At 41.5% G+C, this 23,033-nt stretch overlaps 1 protein-coding gene across 1 annotated transcript in view; it reads right to left on the bottom strand.

Moving 5' to 3' along the window:
* Positions 1 to 5,109: 5,109 nt before the first annotated feature.
* ASCC1 (activating signal cointegrator 1 complex subunit 1) overlaps positions 5,110 to 23,033 on the bottom strand; it is a 120,937-nt gene continuing 103,013 nt past the window's right edge. Inside the window, exon 9 of the mRNA XM_011927760.1 lies at positions 5,110 to 6,039. Coding sequence (XP_011783150.1) covers positions 5,923 to 6,039 — 117 coding nt within the window. The 3' untranslated portion in view covers positions 5,110 to 5,922. The remainder of the gene's footprint in view (positions 6,040 to 23,033) is intronic.

Raw genomic sequence — 23,033 nt, forward strand, 5'->3', positions numbered from 1 at the left:
GAAGAGAAACCTTAGTTTCCTAATAAGAAACCCAAATGGAATAATACATCTTTTTTTTTTTTTTTGAGACGGAGTTTCGCTCTTGTTGCCCTGGGTGGAGTGCAATGGCACGATCTCAGCTCACTGCAACCTCTGCCTCCCAGGTTCCAAAGCAAATCTCCTGCCTCAGCCTCCTGTGTAGCTAGGATTACAGGCATGCAGCACCACACCCGGCTAATTTTGTATTTTAGTAGAGATGGGGTTTCTCCATGTTGGTCTGGCTGCTCTCAAACTCCTGATCTCATGTGATCCACCCGCCTTGGCCTCCCAAAGTGCTAGAATTACCGGCGTGAGCCACCGTGCCTGGCCTGAATACATCTTAAAACCCATTTAATTCCATTTCTAGATGACCCCACAAGCACAAAAAGATAAATGCACAAAGATAATTGTTCATAATATCTTTGAACAATTATCTGGAAACCAATTCAATGCCCATTAGCCATTAAAGGATAAAACATATCTATAACAGACTACTGGTCCAGACATTAAAAATAATGATGTAGATCTGTATCTATTAAAGACCAGTGTGATCCACTATTTTGCTGGGTGAGAAAAGCTCATTATATAGATCATATCTAATAGGATCCCATTTGGAAGTACAGTATAGTGTAGTCATTCTCAAACTTTCTGGCATCAGGAGCGCTTAACACTGAAAAATTATTGAGGACCCCAAAGAACTTTTGTTTAGGTGAGTTATATATATAGTGATATTTACTGTATTTGAAAATCAAAGAATTAAATTTTTTTTACTTTAAAATAAATGTAACCATTTCATATTAACAGAATATTTTATGAAAAACAACAGTCTCTACCCCTCCCCCAAATTAGTAAGACAGTGGCACTGTTTTACAGTTTTACAAATCTCTTTAGCATCTGGCTCAGAGGAAGACAAGAGTCTCACATAAGCTTCCGCATTACAGCAAGCGTATCCGTCGCTGGGGCTGCCGTAACAAAGTACCACAGACTGGGTGGCTTCAACAATAGACAATTATTTTCTCACAGTTCTGGAGGCTCAGAGTTCAAGATCAAACTGTTGGTAGGTCTGGTTTCTCTGAGCCCTCTCTTCTTGGCCTGCAGGATGGCCGCCTTCTTGCTGTGTCCTCGTTTCCTCTGTGCACACACTAGTCTGGTGTCTCTGTGTGTCCAAATTCCCTCTTTTTGTAAAGACACCAGACAGACTGGATTAGGGCTGACCCTAACAGCCTCATTTTAACCTAATCACCCCACTAAAAGCCCAATCCCCAAATAAACAGTCACATTCTGAGTAACTGGGAGTTAGAGCTTCAACATGTAGATTTTGGGTGGTCATGACTCAGCAGCAGGTATAAATGAAAATAGCTAGTAAGAGCACAGTAGAAGCACTGGCAGCAAACTGAGTTAATCTCTGAAAACACATACATTTATACCCTACACCTATCAATTTACAATATTCTAGAAAACAAAAGTACACACGCACACATTCTACTAACCGTCAGAGTGATGTCACCACGTCACAGAGCCTCTGGAAAACTCCACTGAACACTCGTGAGAGAATGAGTTTAAAAGGCACATAGCACCTTAGTATTCTTGTGAAGACAGTTTGGACTTCCTCATAGACATCCCCTAAAAGGTTCCTGGGGACTCCTAGAAGTCCGAAGTCCAGACTCTGAGAGCTACTGGTACAATCTATATGACTTAAGGCAATTTTTTTTTTTTGTTTTTGAGACAGGGTCTTACTGTCACCCAGGCTGGAGTGCAGTGATGTGATCATAGCTCACTACAGCCTTGCCCTCCTGGGCTCAATTGATCCCACCTCAGCTTCTGAAGTAGCTGGGACTACAGTCACATGCCACTATGCCTCGCTAATTTTCTTTTGTACTTTTATTTTGGTAGAGACAGGGTTTCACCATGTTGCCCAGCCTGGTCTTGAACTCCTGGGCTTAAGCAATCCTCTTGCCTCCCAAAGTGCTGGGATTACAGGTGTGAACCACTGCCCCCAACTTTAAGGAAAACTTCTTAACCTTGTTAAGCCTCGGTTTGTAAAATGGGGACAATATTACCTACTTAAGTGGGCTATTGTAAAGATTGAATTAATGTACAAAAAATAACATATGTGAGCATTCCACTAATATTAGTTATTATTTGTGAAAAAATTTAACTTCTCATATTTTATATATGTCTAAATGTGTAGGGAGTAGTTACCTCTGGAAGCTAAAATTTATTTTCATTTATTATTTTTTTTTTGTAGAGACGGGTCTTGCTAGTTTGCCGACGCTGGTCTTGAATTCCTGGCCTCAAGCAAACCTCTGGTTTCGGCGTCCGATTTAGATTGAAGTATAACACATACTGACAAAAGCACAAAGCATAAACTTGGTTATTTTTCATAAAGTAAACTTGTCTTCATTTAAAAGGGCATTTTACCAAAAAAAAAGAAAAAAAGATGTTAATAAAAACCATAATGGCAGCCACTTCTAGCAGCATAGGCTTGAACATTCATGCTCCCTATGGTATCAAGATGGAAGCTGACAGGTGTTCCACTGACTCAACTCAATACACCTCCAGTGCTACTGAGTTCCCTTGAGCTCCAGGACAGTGAGCTCCAGCACAGTGCAAGGGAAAACAGGAACTAAATCTGAATTACTATGATGCTGGATTCTACTCAAAGCCCAGTTTTGGAAACTCTAGAGCTCGCTTTAAAAATAATCATTACAAGAAACATTTATAATGTGTCTAAAATAAAAATTACTCTCCATAACAAAGTTCCGTGTGTAACAACACAAATTCTGTGAAGTAGCAAGTGAGAGATTTTTTCCCCTCTTCCTCTTAGAGGAACTGAGGGTGAAGTCAGTGCCTCAAAAGCTGGCCGGAGCAGTGTTAGGTACAATGAACTATTTCAGTGTAGAATGAATTACAAAACAGTAGTATGAAGGAAGGTTTGATTGTAAGCACAGCAGCAGCAAATCCTCCAACATTTACCCCATTATCATTTGGTGAGAGGGGGCCTGAATCTAGAAAAATTCTTTTCTAACCCTAACTCTAACCCTTTTACTGTTGTTGCTCTCTACCATTTTGCTTTTTCATAAAAGTTCTACATCAAAACTGTTACTCCCTCTTCCACCACAGCCCTGAAAACTGTATTTCCTTAGAGCTACACTGTCCCCCAATTTGGAATACAGACCTCATGAAAGAACATTTTATGTCTGCCTACCACAGCACGCGAAAAAAAAGGAATTTTTTAAAATTTAAATTTAAAAAACTTTCCAATTCTACCAATACCTACCAACTTACAAAACTCTAGAGAACACAGAAATACACACACACACATTCCATTAACCACCAGAGTGATGATGCTGTGGTGTCACAGAGCCTGTGGAAAACCTCACTGTATAACTTGTGAGAGAGAGAGAGGGAAAAAGGCAAACAACTTGAGAAGAATTACTTAACAAGATATAGGGAAGAGTAATCGCTAAATTCTCAATAACACAATTTCCAATTCTATTTAGAATTTGGTATTTGGGCCCAGTGTGGTGGCTCACACCAGTAATCCTAACACTTTGGGAGGCCAAGGCAGGAAGATGGCTTGAGCCCAGCAGTTCGAGATCAACCTGGGCAACACAGAGACCCCATCTCTGCAATTTTTTTTTTTTAAAGTAGCCAGGCATGGTGGGGCACACCTGTAGTCCCGGCTGCTCGGTAGGCTGAGGCGGGAGGATAGCTTGAGCCCAAGAGGTCAAGGCTGCAGTGAGCTGTGATTGCGCCACTGCACTTCAGACTGGGTGACAGAGTGAGACCTTGTCTCAAAAAAAAAAAAAAAAAAAACAGAATTTGGTATTCAATATATAAAGCTAAATTTTCCAAAGACAAAAAACTTAAAAAAAAGTTCCTACAAATGTTAGTCATAAGTCTCAGACACCCAAAAGAAGTGGCATTTACTTCCTGGCTGAGGTTGCCCAATGGCTTGTCAGGAAGAAACCAACGAGACAGAGGCACACCAAGAGGAGATGGGGCATTAACTCCACAGTCAGCTTCAGAATTCAGCACTGTCCCTGGAGCACTCATTCCCAAGTGCCATCTAACAAGAATCTGAGGTGAGGTAACATCTCAATTTATATAGAAAACGAATATCCGTAGAAAGAGGAGGCCTGGGGGAAAAAATCAACCTTGCACCGGGCGCGGTGGCTCACGCCTGCAATCCCAGCACTTTGGGAGGCTGAGATGGGTGGATCACGAGGTCAGGAGATCGAGACCATCCTGGCTAACACGGTGAAACCCTGTCTCTACTAAAAAATACACACACAACAAAAAATTAGCTGGGCGTGGTGGCGGCTACTTGGGAGGCTAAGGCAGGAAAATGGCGTGAACCCAGGAGGTGGAGCTTGTAGTGAGCTGAGATCACGCCACTGCACTCCACCCTGGGCGACAAAGGGACTCTGTCTCAAAAAAAAAATCAACCTTGCAGGTACTAATATGTAAGTCCTCCATGAATGACACAGCTATGCTGGTAAATAAGTGAGGGCAACATTGTATTCAACACAGGAAGGGGGTAAAATTCAAACTATGTGATTATACTAACAGAAAAACCGTTAAACATTTTATTCACAAGTGATTTGTGCAGTCCCAATAATAAATCTCAGTGTTAGACACAGTCCTCACAATGTAGCAACTTAACACAGAGTTCAGAAGTGGACTTAAAGAATAGAAAGAAAGTAAGAATCAAGGTAAGAATAAGGAAGGAGAAGGAGGAGAGGGCATGGAAGGAGAAGGAGGAGAGGGCGTGGAGGGAGGAAGAATGTGAGGAGGGAGGAGTGGGAGGCTGGGGCTCCCCAGCATTCCCCTCTCTCTCTGCTGGTCCATGGTGAGGGAGGAGAGAGTGCCTCCTGTGGCTGACATTCTTCCAGGGAACTCTGCACAGTCCTGCTGATATCATCAGTTTCTTTTGCTGCTGCCTTGAAAAGTACACAAAAAAGGGCTACAACACTGCAACTCCATCAGGGGCATGGGAAGATGAGGGTGGGGATGGGGTGAAGGAACAGGAATCCAACAAATATAAAGAGGACAAACTTTGGTAGGAAAATGATAGATCAAGCAAAGTAAAAGGCAAAAAACTTTAATAGTTATTTTGCTAAAGATAAAACTCTGGGTGGTAAAGGAATTAAAGGCAGAGTCTCAAAGAGATATTTGCACACCCTTGTCTGTATTAGCACTACTCCCAATGGTCAACAGGAAGCAAGCCAAGTGCTCACTGATAGAGAAACAGAGTGTGGTACACAAATGTAACAGAACATTCCATTATATGTATAATACAGGAAGGAAATCCCGTCACCTGACACAACATGGATGAACCTTGAGGACATTATGCTAAGTGAAATAAGCCAGTCACAAAAAGACAAGTCACTGTATGATTCCACTTATATGAGATACTGAGAATAGTCAAAACCAGAGAGACAGAAAGCAGAATGGTGGCTGCAGGGGCTGGGAGGAGTGGGAATTACTGTTTAACGGGTACAGTTTCCATTTTACAAGCTGAGAAGCCTATATAGATTGACAGTAGCGACGGCCGCACAGCAATATGAACGTATTAACAGTTAATGTTACTGAACTGTGCACTTAAAAATGGTGAAGATAGTATGTTTTATGAGTATTTTACCACAATTTAAAAATTAAAAGGAAAAAAAACAGAACACACTAAGGGTTATAGGCACAAATTCTCCTTATGCCCACCACCATCTCGGCCGGTAGTGTGATGGCTGTAGACACCATTAGAGGCAACGGTGAATCTATGGGGCACCACCCAGGAAAGTCACCATCCAAATGTCCACATCTCTGCTTGGCAATTAAAACGAAGACACTTTTCTTCAGCACCTGGTGAGGATGTTCAGTTTCTAGTGCTTTCCAAGATCTACCTCAGGAGAAGTCAATTTGTCCACAGGAAGCGTAGTTTCCAAAGCTGTCTATGGTGAACCTCTGAGAGATATGAATTGAATTCAGCTTCAGGGAGCCAAAGTAGAAGTTCTCAAACAACTAAAAAGGAAGAATAAAAACCCAGAATGAATATTTACAGTATAGATGAAAGTATTAAACATCAGATTCTCTTGTAAAAACACCAAATCACAAAATCCCAACAAACCTCTCATGCTTTTTCTTTTCAGTGTTTACTCTGAATAATGATCCAGGAGAGGAGGGATGGGGGTGGGAGTGAGAAAAGAACAGCCAGCTCTTCTCTCTGATTAATTCTAAAGTCTCCCCTAACAAATGCACCAGAGAAAGAGGTTCTGAAAAGTCAAATCCGATATTCACCTATTGACCAGATATGACCAAGAATTAGTAGCAAATGCACCGTGGCCACACCCTAACTCACAGAGCCTGACCAGGCTGCTTCTGACTTCCAGTGACTGACCATGCAGGGATCCCGGCTTTGTTGCACCAGGGTTAAATTTGACATAACATGTGCCTAATCAACGCCATTTGTTAGAAGCGCTGACTAAAATAAATAGAAGATAAGGCTCTTGACTCACAAGTGATTTAGACAAGCCACTGAGGGGCACCGAACATGCACACACACACAGAACAACCCGAGGGACACTTCTACTTGCCAACAGAACAAGTACAAGTGATTACTTATCAAATACCTTTATTAGACTTGGATTCAAGCCAGCAACCTAAAATAAACACTTTTTACTGTAATCCTGTACTTTATAAAAGCTGTCAAGTGTGTCAGAGGGAGGGATGAACCATACATACTTCAAGAGGGACTGGTCTTTGTGATTACCACATTTATAAGGCAGGACCCAAAATGACATCAGAATCCATCCCAGGAAAATGCAGCCATACTGCCTGAATAAGGACTGTCAAAGAGTCAAGCATGTACCTTCCTCTGTTAGGATGTAGGAATTGCTCTTTCTTAAAATGTCAGTACAATCCCAAGAAAGCCTTTGCTTGTTTTTTAGAGATAGAGTCTCTCGCTCTGTTGCCCAGGCTGGACTGCCTTGGATTGCAGTAGTGCAATCATGGCTCACTGTAGCCTCAACTCCTGAACTCAGGCAATCCTCCCATCTCAGCCTCCCAAAGCATGGAGATTACAGGCATTAGCCACCATACCTGGTCCCAAGAAAGCCTTGTGATACACGTCCCCAACGATGCTTGAGGGGACCTTTGCACATGGGCAAGTGACTGTCTTTTCACTTATTTTTATACAACCTCCACACACGGACCTTGACCACCATTGCTTTTCCTCTTCCTGCAATTAATGGCCTAGCAAAATGCCTGAGGGTTCATTAAAGGTTAACTTTATAAAGTCCAGTAAATATTGATTCTTCAACATGACATCAACTTGACCCCAAAGATCTATTTAGAGGTTGTGTGCTGCATTGTCTTGTGTTTCAGAAAGGTGATCAGCTCTTGCCTGCATTGATTTACGCAATTAACTTCTCTTCCTGGCTTTGGCAGCCTACTCAAACCATATCCACCCTTTTATGTAAAGAAATTCAGCCTGAAATGGTTATCTGCTAATCCCTTTGCTGAACATTAATTTGAAGTGAAAGACACGTCACTAAGACTGACAGATTTATAGCTCTGCAAACTGAAGCCTTCTAGGTACAGAAAAGCTATAACCAAAGAGGCAATAAAAGACAATACAAAAGAAAACTAAAAGGAAACTCATAATACTTTCAACAAGTTACTTTTTAAGGATTGGCAGCCTGTGGGTTCTCTACCTTCTTCTCTTTGTGCCCATGTTTTCAAGTAGTGGGGAGGCCGCCGTGAGGAGCTGCAAGTGACCCACCCATGACTTAACTTCGCCTTATGCAGATGGCCTACAGACAGCATGAATCTGCCAGGGATATTCTCCTGCTCCAGGTTTAAGGAAACAGCAAATGTAGCAATCATGAAGTTAGCTGGGATGTGACTGCAATGCAGTAACAGAAAAATTGAGAGAGAAAACTGAACATAAGTCTACTAAGGCAAGAGCAAGCTGTGGAAAGACTGCTGGATTCTAAATGTATGCCCAGACATGTAAGCTGTGTGACTGTGGGTAGAAGACACCACCCACTGCACCAACCACAACAGGGGCAAAAGATCATAATGGGCAAAGACCTCATAAGAGCATGACAGTCAAACTTACTTATAAAATTCAAACCTGGCCGGGCGCGGTGGCTCAAGCCTGTAATCCCAGCACTTTGGGAGGCCGAGACGGGCGGATCACGAGGTCAGGAGATCGAGACCATCCTGGCTAATATGGTGAAACCCCGTCTGTACTAAAAATACAAAAACTAGCCGGGCGAGGTGGCGGGCGCCTGTGGTCCCAGCTACTTGGGAGGCTGAGGCAGGAGAATGGCGTGAGCCCGGAAGGCAGAGCTTGCAGTGAGCTAAGATCCGGCCACTGCACTCCAGTCACTCCAGTCCGGGCGACAGAGTGAGACTCCGCCTCAAAAAAAAAAAAAAAAAAATAAAACCTACTTATAAAACCTTTTATATCAAACCTACTTATAAAATACACAAGTTAAAAATATTTATCAAACCTACTTATAAAAATACGCAAGTTACCTCTTCCTTTGGATCTTTATTTCTGAAGGCTCCCATGTCATATAAAGCTTGTATTAAATAAATTTGTAGGCTTTTCTCTTATTAATCTGACTTTTGTTACAGGGGCCTCAGCCATGAACCTAGTGATGGGTGAGAGAAGAAATCTTTCCTCTCCTACAAAATAAAGGTAAAAAACTGAGATTCACACCCAAACAGCCTCACTCTAGAGTCTGAGCCCTTTGATTCCTCTACTCTACTGCCCCTTACTGTGGGTGGCTCCCCTTGAAACACAGCCCCATTAAATAGCCACGGTGAGGAATGCTGACCCAGACAACTCCCAAAGACTGAAATGAATATGTTCTTTCCGTTGCTGTTCGTATATTCACTGCCACTGCTTTTCCTGGACCTGGTTTAAGAATCGGATGGCTCTAGCTCAGCTGGAAGCATTTTAATTGAATTCTGGATGAAAATAAGCACGAGTCAACTAAAAGACTATATTTAATTTGGTATTTGAATGGGGAAAGAAGAAAAAGCTTAAACTACAAGTTTAAAAAAGAAACTTGGTTGCTCTTTTGAACCTGAACTAAACATGAAGAGCAAAGTGTTGTATTGTTTAGAAAATAACAGACCTAACAGGAAAAATTTAAGTTGAAAAAGCATCTAGTTAAGGTGTTTGAATCATGTTGAATTTTTTCTCCTGTTGTTTTATAACAATTCCCTTGGGGATTTTGAAACCTAAACCATTTTCTTTCTGAAAACATTTTTCCCTGACACGCGCACACACAGAGCCCTGTTGTTATGGAAGTCAGTATTTTCTAAAGCCTGCTATAAAGGAACGTAACAACGAACAGTACACAAAACTACAAATATTTAATGAGGAAATGGAAATAGGATTAAAACTGCCAATCGCTGTGATATAATTAGTAAATAATAAGTACTGACTTGGACGATTTAAAAAAAATTTAAAACCGGGCCGGGCACGGTGACTTATGTCTTTAATTCCAGTACTTTGCAGGGCAGAGATGGGATGATAACTTTAGCCCAGGTGTTCAAGACGAGCCTGGACAACATGGCGAAACCCAGTCTCTACAAAAAAAATACAAAAATTAGCCAGGCGTGATGGTGTGCATCTGTGGTGGTAGGATCACTTGAGCGAGTGGTGGGGACAGAGGTTGCAGTCAGTGAGACCCTGTCTCAAAAAAAAAGAAATGTAAAACCTAAGTAAGTGCAAGTATGACATTTGAAAACTGTTATGCACACAGCTGCTATCCTCTATTGAGTACTCATAATGACAGAGACAGGAGGCAGAGAAATTCTAGGCAGACAGGGGCAGGTCCCCGGCAAAGCCCCACCTTCAAGCTGAGAAGCCTGAAACCCGCAGACCAAAGTGAGAACTTCTATCCCTGTTTGCCCACTCTCTCCCAATTGGTTCTTCATAAATCACGTCTTTTTACCAATTGAATGTTGCCTTTTCCAAAACTGCCTACAGCTCACCCCGTCCCCCATCCTGTGCCTATAAAGACCCCAGATTCAGTTGATAGAGGGAAAGAAGCGGCTTGACTGGAGAGAGGCGACTTGACTTCAGAGGGATGGCTGGACTCTGGAAGAGAGATAGCTGGACTTCCGGGAAGAGCCAGCCAGAAACAGGCAGACTTTGGGGTAAGATTACCTGCCCGTCCCGTCCCTTCTCCAGCTCCCACGTCTGCTGAGAGCCATTTCCATCACTTAATAAAATTCTCCGCCTTCAACATCCTTCAAGTGTCTGGGCAACCTCACTCTTCTTGGATTCCGGACAAGAGTTCAGGACCCACTGGGTGCGGGTACCCAGAAAAGGCTGTCACACTGGCCCTTTGCCCTCACTGGCAGAGGGCAGCCACCCCACATGACAAGGCAAGGGTACCACTGAGCTGATCACACACTGCTGTCCATGGACAGTGGGACTAAGAGAGCATTCTAACATGCCCTCTGGGGCTTTGGAGGTCGCTGGCACCCTCACCTGGGCACTGCCACAGGGTCCACACGGAGCCTGCTTCTGCCAGCACCCAAAATGGCCAGCCAGATCCCATACTCACTCGCTCACGTGCTCCCTCCCACAAGGGTTGAGCACAGAGAGCCAAATAAATTGGGCCACCCCCATCACAAGTTTGACGAACGGGTCAAGAAAAATCCTGCATCAATAATATTTTTAGAAAATTAAACAAACTTTTCCTATCACCAAGTAAAGACAGAAATGTGGACCTTTGATGAAAGGTTTTTGACCAAAGAATGGCAAGATAAAATCCAACCATCCTGCTGTCCCCTGCTCACATGATCCGTAAAGCCTACCATTTTCAGTTTGTACATGTTTCTTTCCTAGGGAGAACACAGACGGAATTATTGATTTCTGGTAATGTTGTGGTATACACTGAAAGAAAACAAATAGCAAGATTTAAGGGCTCACTGTGGTTATTTTTCCTTGCATTCGTTTCAAACCTTCTACTCCTTCCCCACTGCCCTGTGACACAGCCATCAAAGACCAGAAATAACTCCAAATTCAACAAGGCTGCCAAAATGAAACCTGCAATCTCAAACAGAGGTGGGGAGGAAGGTGGAGAGGGGCATTCTCTTCTCATATCTGTGACCTCGGGCTACAAAACCGAATGAATGACCAGTCTGCAACAGTACAGTGACAATCTGCTGGGGATCCCTGCTCACTTGGCTTCCCCAAATGAGGCTCACTGTTTTTCTTCAATCTTAGACAAAGCTATGGTTACTCTCTTCCAAGATCCCTCTTAAGAAAATCTACTTCTTGTGCTGGTGGTCTCGGTGAACTATTTGCTGTCTCAATACTACTTGAATAAGAAGAAATTCCGTTTTGAAGTTACAAACGAAAATTCAAAATATTCAAGTCTTATGCTATTTATAATCATTTTTGACATACATGAGATAAACCAACCCTTAGGATGTAATCTGGAGCAACTAAAAGTAAGTGCAGGGGGTTCAATTAATTCAAATATTTAGAAGGATGTACTAGGTCATATTTCTCTCTAGGAAAGGATGCTATTGTTATCATGTATGGCAATCAGACTTTTGAAACTCAAAGCAGAGTGAACAGGAATAGCAAATGCATGCTACTTTGAGGTTTTCCCAGTGTTTTTCTTCCATAGTCTGTTTTACCAACTTCTATTTCTCACAATTACCCCTTTACAGATAAAAGTAACAGTAACAACACTATTTTGTACTTAATAATAATGCTTAACCACCTAACCTCCCTACCAAGGATGGTATGAGGATGAATAGAAGACAGGCTGACAAGTACTTTGAGCTCTTTGGGAAGGTACTCCCAGTGTGAAGCCTTGCTGTGGTTAAATAACACCTTTCATCTAAGGATCTAAAAGTGTCTTACAAAGCCCAGCTCATTAACTCCAAAACATTGCTATGATATAAACCAGAGCTGAGCATTATTATCCACATTTATATAAGAAACAGGGACAAGCTAGGACCACTAATACTGTGAGAGAAATTTAAGAGTTCCTGGGATGAGGCCTAGGATACAGGCCAGTAGAAGGCCATGTCCACAAGGCACTGTGTATGTGCCTCTCAATTCCATTAACAAATATGTACCAAAGAATGCCAAGTCGGGAAGCAGGTCCATCCTCAGGCTGTGCATATACAAAAAGATAGCAAAGAATGAGAAGCAAATGATGTGAAAAGCTATCATCACAGCCCTTGGAAGATCCCAATTGCAAAACATCAAAACAAATAATGGTATATTTCAGATGCATTCCTCATAAAAGGGGCATCGAGGTACAGGACTAGTATGACTTCAGGGAGTAAACAGAAATATATAAATAACAGACTAAAAATATAATCGATTTTGAAAAAAAAAATCAAGGTTCTTCATGTTACTAATCTCACTTAGAATTAAGATCACTTTAATGGGAGTTAAGTCATCAAAAAGAATTAAGTTCACAAATAAGTTTCACCCTCCAAAAAAATAAATTTTGTTTCAAAGTTATGTTTATTAAAATTCCTCAAACTTAAAAAAAAAAGATTCTGAGTTTCTGCCAAATACAATGCATTTGTCTTCTGGGCCACCTGTGAGGAGACCAAATGTGGGAGGTACGAAGAGGCAACAAGGAAATGGAATCCACCACATCCGGGGTACAAAAAAACCTTCCATCTACTTTAAAAATATTCATATGGGCTCTGCCCAAGTGGATTCTTTCTAAATATCATCACAAAAGAATGTAATTGAACCTGTTTATCCTAAGGTAAGTCATGCTCCTCTACATAGAGACACACATACGTTCACCTAGGTACAAAAAATAGAAATTTCTTTTCTACTGAAGAAAGGGGACAAAAAGTTTCTTGGGGCAGACTTGACTTTAATGCTTTCCTATTGTGAAAATATGTAATTCAAAATTTAAGCTGTTGGAATCTTAACATATTGTAAGGCTTAAGGGAATGTGATTGTGTGGGTCACTTAAACTTGTAGCTGTAACCTGGGCAGCTGTAAGTGTTGTTTTCCTGATTATAGATTAGCCTTTTGCCTCGCCTACACTGTTTTGTAAATTGTTGTAAATGAATAAAGGGTGCCAAAGACCCCTTCCCTTTTAACTGTTGCTCTTCATCACAGATTAAACTTCCCTCTTACACTTCTTATACAGAGACTTAAAAGACTATCACATTGTCTAGGATGGTATGTTAAATACACTCTTTTTTTTTTTTGAAACAAGGTCTTACTCTGTCAGCCAGGCTGGAGTGCAGTGGCGTGATCACAGCTCACTGCAGCCTCTGCCTGCCAGGTGCAAGCGATCCTCCCTCCTTAGCCTCCCGAGTAGCTGAGACTGTAGGTGCATGCCACCATGCCTGGCTAATTTTTGCATTTTTTGTAGAGACAGGGTTTTTCCATGTTGCCCAGGCTGGTCTCAAACTCCTGGGCTCAAGTGATCCTCCCACCTCTGCCTCCTAAGGTGCTGGGATTACAGGCGTGAGCCACCATGCCAAGTCCTATACTCTTCAGTTGGAAAGGAAGTGAAAACAAGCTGTACAGAAAAGAAAACAAACTGTAATTAACGAAATTATAGCTCATAAACCAACCTTGTATAGAAAATGTTACAATCCTACTAAATTTCTTTGTTTCTGCCTATATAAGCAGGACTTTAACTTTTAACTTTAAGCACTGACCTCATTTCTCGGAAGTCCCTCTTTCCCGAATGGCCATTCCCAGCTTTTCACTTGAATAAACTTTTAAAAACTGAGTTCTGATCCTTTCCATTATTGTTGGTCGACATTATCAATGACTACAGACCCACTCCCTCCCCTCAATTTCTCCATCTTTAAACAGGGATGATCCTTTAGAAGGATGTTCTGCAGTTACAGTAAGATAAATTATAAGATGAAATTTTGAGCTCTGATTATTATTGTCACTCACTGACTATAATCTCTAATGCATCACTGCAGGAACCAAAATGCAGAGTATCCTTAAAAGAAAAAAGGAGAAGGTTTATCAGGTACTCTGACAGCTTACAGTCTCTGCAATCATTATCTGGTCTCATAGGGCTGTAATATTTTTAAAGATCAAAATAGGAACATCTACTTCAGAATAAAAGACAACGAGATTGGCAGGTAGTGACTATCCTAGAGTCATCTCCAAATACAGCCTTAACTCTGCCCAAGATGCCACTTTTAATCTGAAACATCAGACTGCAGTATCAGTGGTGTGAGAGCCAATAATATTATAGTAGCTAATAATAGCCAATAAAAGAGAGGACATAATGCACTTCCAGGAGGCCTGGGCACCTCAGATGCAAGGAACAAGGTCAAGAGCAGTCTGTGGGAGGAGCAATTCTTATCAACATCGTGGCCCCTGTGAGGAGAGCAGCAAAAAGGCTGTCAAGTCAGTAGAACAGCTGTGATTTTTCAACCCATCAGCAGGCCACTCTTGTTTTTGTCTCCATTAAAATAGTACCAAAAGGCTTGCACATCCCCAGAGCCCAAATCCCCTCTCCACTGACTGAGATGGCATTCCTTGCATAGAAGGAAACAGGAACTTCCCTCAGTCATCCTGCTCTCAAATCACCCGCCTGTCTTGCTGCAGTGAGCAAGAGGAATGCTCAAATGAGCATTAGCCTGACCTAAGGATGTGCTGGCAGAAGGCAGACAAACAGAGCCAGGGAGGGAAGGTTTAAAAACTTCCTTCAAATAAACACTCAGGGATGCACTTTGGGAATTTGGCCTGAGGCTCACTGCTGATGTAAGGATTATCAAGTTTAAGACTGCGAGTAAGGCCAAATGACTTATTAGAGGGCAAATTAAAACCACTATATACAAACAGGATGCCAGGCAGTTCTGCTGAGCACCTCAATATTCAAAATGCCAAGGGATTTCCCCTCTTTGCAGTCTTTCAATTTTGAAAAGCAGCAAGAAAAAAAATATGAGTGGGGGTAGGAGGTGGAGGAGAAAAGAGGCTACACTGACACGGCTGGAGAATCCATACCTAATCTCCGCACAGGCTAGGCATACTCTGCCCGTTTCCACATTACCTCGCAGAATTAGTCTCAGAGATGAACTTGCTGCATGATTTACTCCCAAGGAGAAGCCTTGCCACAGGGCATGAATATTACTGCTCTACCGGACAAAACTGCCCCTGGGGCTGATGGCTAGCAGAGACTCTTCAAGCCTGTGACCAGCAACCCTAAGGGCAGGCACCCTTTCAGAACTAACCTAGATGATGTTTCTGCAGCTAAATTCTCTCCCTTAGAAAAATGCCTCTTCTTGGCCAGGCGCGGTGGCTCACGCCTGTAATCCCAGCACTTTGGGAGGCCGAGACAGGCGGATCACGAGGTCAGGAGATACATGGTGAAACCCCGTCTCTACTAAAAATACAAAAATTAGCCGGGCGAGGTGGCGGGCGCCTGTAGTCCCAGCTACACGGGAGGCTGAGGCAGGAGAATGGCATGAACCCGAGAGGCGGAGCTTGCAGTGAGTGGAGATCGCACCACTGCACTTCAGCCTGGGTGACAGAGGGAGACTCCGTCTCAAAAAAAAAAAAAAAAAAAAAGAAAAATGCTTCTTCTTATCGCTCTTATTTCTGGTGTGGTCATCTTCCCTCAGGTATTATTCATAATGGTCCCTCAAACAAATGCAACAGAAGATAAATGTTTGGTCTCCATATCACACAGTAGAAAGGAAGAGCAAGTCAGCAGAAATGAATCCTTACAGGGGAATACATAGGGGACAGCAACAGGGTTTCTTCCTGGTCCCCGGCTTTTGGGAGGCTGGGCACAAAGGGATTGACTATAGTGCCAAGGCAATAGATTCAGGAGCAGCATGGAGGAAACCAGTCACCAGCCTCAGGCCATCTCCACTCTAACATCTCAACCAACAAGGCAGCATCCAGAAGTTAAAGAACAAATCACGCTGGGTGCAGCGGCTCATGCCTATAATCCTAGTACTTTGGGAGGCCAAGGCGAGTGGATCATGAGGTCAGGAGTTCAAGACCAGCCTAACCAACATGGTAAAACCCCGTCTCTACTAAAAATACAAAAATTAGCTGGGCATGGAGGCACGTGCCTGTAATCCCAGCTACTCAGGAGGCTGAGGCAGGAGAATCGCTTGAACCGGGGAGGTGGAGGTTGCAGTGAGCCGAGATCACACCATTGCACTGCAGCCTGGGCAACAGAGCGAGACTCTGTCTCAAAAAAAGCAAATCAGACATCCCTAGGCAACATCAGACAATGCAAAGAGTACACATACATATAAATAACAGCAGTCCAAATAATGGCTGGCCTTGGAATGGCTCCCTAGAAGAGGGGAGAGAGGCTGCCACATGTTATCAACTAAGTTATTTTCAACTAAGTTACCTCATTAGACTGGAAGACATGAAATACTGCATCCTCTGTCAGAACCAAAGGAAACACGCCTTGAGTAGCATCACTGTAACTTTACAGACTACAACACACACTTTTCTATAACCTAATTCAGATGGCCCTCCTTGCCCTCTGCAAAGGTGTGGGCAAGATGTCAAACAAGCAAAATGCCTTGGAAGAGAGAGAGGGTTGTCTCCACGCATGTCACAGTGATAAGGCCACTACAATTTAAGAAACTGCTATCAGGCCAGGCGTGGTGGCTCATGCCTGTAATCCCAGCACTTTGGGGGGCCAAGGTGGGTGGATAATTTGAGCCCAGGGTTTGAGACCAGCCTGGGCAACATGGCAAGACATCTCTACAAAAAAATACAAAAACCAGTTGGGTGTGGCAGCACACACTTCTAGTCCCATCTACTCAGGAGGCTGAAGTGGGAGGGTCACTTGAGCCTGGGAGATTGAGGCTGCAGTGAGCCAAGATGATGTCACTGCACTCCAGCCTTGGGTGACAGAGCAAGACCCTGTCTCCGGAAAAAAAAAAAAATCACAGTTTTAACCTACAATTGAGAGAATAAACTCTGAATTGGATTTCCGGTTGATTTATATCGTTTTCTTACTTTTAATTTGTAATAATAATGTTCATATTTGAGTATTAATTCTAAAATTGTTTCATCCCTGGGATATGGGGGAAGAGAGCATTTTCTTTTTTTTTTCTTTTTTTTTGAGATGGAGTCTCTCTCTGTAGCCCAGGCTGGAGTGCAATGGTGCAATCTCAGCTCACTGCAAACTCCACCTCCTGGGTTCACACCATTCTCCTGCCTCAGTCTCCTGAGTAGCTGGGACTACAGGTGGCCGCCACCACGCCCAGCTAATTTTTTTGTATTTTTAGTAGAGACAGGGTTTCACCGTGTTAGCAAGGATGGTCTCCATCTCCTGACCTCGTGATCCGCCCGCCTCGGCCTCCCAAAGTGCTGGGATTACAGAACATAGTTTCATTTGGTCTGGTCTCTAACAAAGGGCTGCTTCAAAGAAGACAGTGCCCTGTCACCATCTCTGCGTTCAGATTTATATTCTGCTACTGGTTTGTTTATACTGTAGCTAAAAACACACGATGCAGAATACATGTACAACGTAATAATATTCAGCCTCAATAAGGAATGAAATCCTGACACATGCTACAACATAGGTGAACCTTGAAAACGATATGCTGAGTGAAACAAACTGGACACAAAAGGACAAATGTACAATTCCACTTACATGAGGTACCTAGAGTAGTCAAATTCATAGAGACAGAAACTAGAGTGGTGGTTACCAAGGGGAAGGGGAAATGGGGAGTTGTTGTTCATTAAAATGAGTTTTAATTTGGAATGATGAAAAAGTTCTGGAGATGGATAGTGATGATGGTTGCATAACAATGTGAATGTACTTAATGCCACTGAATTGTACACTTAAAAATGGTTAAAATAGCCAATCTTATGTATATTTTACCACAATTTAAAAAAACAATGGCCAGGCGCAGTGGCTTACACCTGTAAGCACAGCACTTTGGGAGGCTGAGATGGATGGATCACTTGAGGTCAGGAGTTTGAGACTAGCCTGGCCAACATGAAACCCCATCTCTACTAAAAACACAAAAATTTCCTGCGCATGGTGGCATGCACCTGTACCCCAGCTACTCAGGAGGCTAAAGCATGAGAACCGCTTGAATGCAAGTAGTGGAGGTTGCAGTGAGCTGAGATCCTCCACTGCACTCCAGCCTGGGAAACAGAGCCAGATTCTGTCTCAAAAAAAAAAAAACCAACATACAACTCATTTCATCAGTGAACTACATCCAAAATAATATGAACAGCCTAGAAATGAAAACATAAAAGAGATGAGTATTTTCTATAAGAACAGACATCCCAAAGAGTTCATAAGAATGACATCACAGGAACCACAGACAATTGAATATTTATTCCCCCTCCCTCAAATGCACCAAGCAAGCATGTAGCTTAGTGTTTTATATTTAGTAGGTATTCAATAAACATTACCAAATATTTATTTTCATTCTGATAAGAACAAGAGATGATTTTAAGAAAGGCAATGCTGACCTCTTAATCTTTTTCTATTTTCCCTGCCTTTGCCAAACCATGGCCTATTTCTTGTTACTGTGCTGGCTGGGCCCTTTCAAAACCCTGCATCATTTCCTGACTGAGCCAAAACAACACATGGAAGTATTCCAGTTCCACTGCAAAGAGGAATAACCTGTGAACATGAATTCAAAAGACAGCAAAAAATATAATGTAGAAACAGATAGACCAGGGAAGGTGCATCTTCCCAGAATAAATGCTGGCTTCTGCCAAAAATCAGCCAATTTCTTGTTTTTCAGTTCCATGTTAACAATGGTTTCACCTCACTGACAGCCATATCTTCGGATGCTCTCATTAGACTTCACTGTCCAGGCAAAGTAACACATAAAACACATTTAAAAATTCCAAGGAAAAGTTTTGATGAAACACAGCTTAGATTTGAATTTTCCTTTCCCTCACCCCCTAAACAGACTGAAATAAGAAGCTACAACACCAAACTGAAGCATTTCAAACTGTACTTTTTCCTTATATATCTGATGCTCTAAGGAACTGCCCAATCACCTGTCAGAAGTCTTTCAGATCCTTTAAAACATGGTCTATTGTTTTTCTATTGCTGGCAAAATATGAAAAGCCCCTAATAATCTTCTGCAATCTCCTATTTTTATGAGTTTCATTTTTCACCATCAAAGAAGGGAGGCAGAGCCCTATCTTATCACTAACAAAGCACCATATTCTAGCAAGATGTCTCATCACAATCTCCTTCCTAAGCTTTCACATTTTTCTGACATGCATGTTAATTGTAAAATTAGCACCATTTACTTGCAAGTTCAGTGCACTTTATTTTTCATTCAATATTTTTTATTAATAGCTTCTGTAATAAGGCATAAACGAAGCTGCAAACAAAATCACTGTCCATGTTTCAAGTTAATTAGTGCATACCACAGAGAAGCACACAATTAGTTTTGGATGTATTTTGAAATAAAAGAAAGTTAAATGTAAATTTAAGCTCATTATTATCTTTATCAGCTGAGTGTTGCTATGTGTAGTAATAAAGTTGCAATCAAATTTAATTGAGAAATGAACTTGAAAGATTGTGAGTATGAGCTATAGGTATATTCAGTTTGTGGCTCTCTTTTCTTGAGTTGAGTAACCTCATTTTAAAAAAGAAATAAACGGATGGGCGCGGTGGTGGCTCACGCCTATAATCCCAGCACTTTGGGAGGCCGAGGCGGGCAGATCGTGAGGTCAGGAGATTGAGACCATCCTCACTAACATGGTGAAACCCCGTCTCTACTAAAAATACAAAAAATTAGCTGGGCGTGGTGGCTGGCACCTGTAGTCCCAGCTACTTGGGAGGCTGAGGCAGGAGAATGGTGTGAACCTGGGAGGCGGAGCTTACAGTGAGCAGGGATCGCACCACTGCACTCCAGCCTAGGCCACAGAGTGAGACTCCATCTCAAAAAATAAAAAAATAAACATTTGCTAGAAATGAAAATAAACAGAAATTCAATGGGATTGACTGTTACTAACTAAATCTTTATGACATAATTAGTTTATCTTGAAGGCCTATTAAATAAGTGCATCATATTTAATCATAAAGCAAAATTGTGTTGGATGAAATAAAAGAAAAACTAAACTCTAACCTCTAAGACAGGAGTCAGCAAATTTTTCCTTTAAAAGGCCAGGAGGCCACATGGATTCTACCACAACTACTCAACTGTGCCAAATGGTGTGTAAATAAATGAGCTGAGCTGTGTTTCAATAAAGTTTTACTTATTTGGATTTCACATAATTTTCACATCATGAAATATTACAGTATTCTTCTTTTGATGTTTTTTCAATCATTAAAAAATGTAAAAACTAATCTTCGTTTGAGGGCCATAAAAAAAACAGGTGGTGGGCCACATTTGGCCTTCAAACAGCAGTTTGCCAAGTCCTGCTTTAAGAGTTTATTATATGAAGTACAAGGCAAAAAATATCCCCTCTGGCAAATCCAGTGTTCTATTGATGCATAAGAAAAACTCTTTTTCTCCTCTCCTTCCAAAATCTGATGTCTGTAGAAAACAGTTCCAAAAAAGTTTCCTGAGTGCCTGCCAAGTGCAAGACACACTGCTAAGCACTGAGAGGCACCTAAGAGGTCTCTGAACAATCAAAGTAGGGAGAGGCGGGGTGCTGAGAGATGGGGAGAGCTCCATTGATTTGGACGGCTCTTAGCATTAAGGAAGAGGTAATATCCGTATTGGACTTTGAAGAACAAGTATCATTTGAATACACGAAGACTGAAGTAAAAGAAAAACACAGAGATAAGGACAAAACCTTAGGGAGTAGACATATTATGGAGTGAATTTTTTAAAAAGCAGCTCCAGAGTCAGGAAGAAAACCAGGAGAGCCAATTGCCCCTGAAGCCAAGAGAAGAAAGCATTTGAAGGAGAAAAGGGCTTAACACTTTCCATGCAGACACTGGGGAAAAAGTAAAAGTAGATCAAGGCACTGAACAAATAGGGGCTATCAATGACTTTTTACAGTGCTATTTTGGTATAATGATAGAGGTGACAGACAGGTTGGGGAGAATAAATAGGGACTAGTCTGAAAGGGACGGTGGTAGGAAGAATGGCTTTACAGTGCTTACTCAGACTAGAGAAATGGGTTATCCTTTCTTAAAACAAAAAACACTCCCATGAAAGATGCAGCTACCTTCTTAGTAAATTGCTCTAATATGAAACACTGTAATCAGAAAGTTGTTCTTTATACCAATTAAATTCTTACACTCTTTGAAGTCAAATGGCCCAATTTATGTGGTAAGATCAACAGTTAATAAAAGGTTCATCTATTGTAAACATTGCAAAAAGACACAGCCAAGAATCAACAAACTTTTCTGGAAGGTGCTATATAAACACACACCCACCCCAAATGGTTAAGTGTCCTACTAAGCTCCTAAGTGCATGTCTGTCTGTCCTTCTTTCTTTATAAAACTTTTTATTTCAACATAGTTTTAGACTTACAGAAATGTAATAAGAATAGTAAAAGGAATCCTGAATACTTTTATTCTTCCTTCTTTTTTAATAACCTACTTTAAGAAATGCATTCTTTAGCTGAATTTCCTGCTTTTTATTCTTTGTAATGTAGATATTCCCATTAAATTTTGGCCATCAGTTTAAATACTGTTAGGACTCAAGTAGTTTAGTTAATGTTGTCCATGATTCAGCCACAAGTTGTAAGAAAGCAAAGTACAACATAAGCTCACTTAACAGAGTTCCTGTTTAAAATTCATCGGGCTTCTTTAATCTTTAGATTGATGTCTTTCACCAACTATGCCCCATTCTCTCCTTCTGAGGTTCCAATTAAATATATGTTAGATCTTCTCACTTACTATCCTGAATGTCTTGCTCTCTTTCTGTAATTTTTATCTCTGTCTATGCATCATTCTAGATAATTTCTCCTGATGTTCTGGTTCACTATTTCCCACTTCAGCTATGTCTAATTTGCTGCTAAACCCATACATTGAGCTTTTTATTTCAGTTATTGCCTTTTATAGTTCTAGCATTTCTATTTGGTTCTTTTTCAGAACTGTTATATTGGTTTTTCTTTTTAATAGTTCCCAATTCTCTAATAAAAATTTCAAGCTTGCCAGCCAGACACAGTGGCTCATGCCTATAATCCTAGCACTTGGGAGGCCAAGGAAGGAGGATCACTTAAGCCCAGAAGTTCGAAACCAGTCTGGGCAACATAGTTAAGACCCCATCTCCATATGTTAAATTTTTTATTTTCTGAGATGGAGTCTCACTCTGTTGCCCAGGCTGGAGTGCAGTGGCGTGATCTCAGGTCACTGCAACCTCCACCTCCCAGTTTCAAGCGATTCTCCTGCCTCAGCCTCCCAAAGCGTTGGGATTACAGGCGTGAGCCACCATGCTTGGCTTTTTTAATTTTAAGAATTAAAAAACAAATTTAAGCTGGGCTTTGATTTCTTCGAACACAGTAAGCATAGTTGTTTTTAGTACAAGTCTGATAACTCTAGTATGTCATATATTTATGAGTTTTATAAGTCTGTTTGCTTATTGTGACTGGTTTCCTCTTATGTCTAATCACCTTTGACTGTGAACTGGTCACTTTTGGAGAAAAAGTTCCCTGGAGGAATATTTTTAGACAGAGGATGATGGTACCTTCTTCCAGAGATTTCTGTTTGCTACTGCCATATGCCTGGGAGCACTACCAGTTCAGAGCCTCTCTCATCCAAATTCAAGACCTTAGGGACTACTTCCTTCTTTTAGAACCCTGATAGTTAATTTTTGCACTGATTGAGAACCCTGTTTGTCATATTTTCCCCTCATATTTTCTCTTTGCCATTTGCTAGAGATTTCCTTGACTCTTTCTTCCAATCTTTGATTGAATATATGTATATGTGAGTGCATATATGTAATCTCCAAGGACTCTCTCCTTCTCTAATTGATCCTTTCAAATAACATTTTTACTTTCCAAATGATTCTTCAGAAAGTTGTATATCTGTCTGTTTCACTGACAATTATCTACTTCACATGATTGTCAAGAATAATGTAATTGCTTTCAATGCTATATGTAA

The sequence above is a fragment of the Colobus angolensis genome, unplaced genomic scaffold, assembly GCF_000951035.1.
Source record: "Colobus angolensis palliatus isolate OR3802 unplaced genomic scaffold, Cang.pa_1.0 Scaffold12, whole genome shotgun sequence".
Classification (NCBI taxonomy): domain Eukaryota; kingdom Metazoa; phylum Chordata; class Mammalia; order Primates; family Cercopithecidae; genus Colobus; species Colobus angolensis.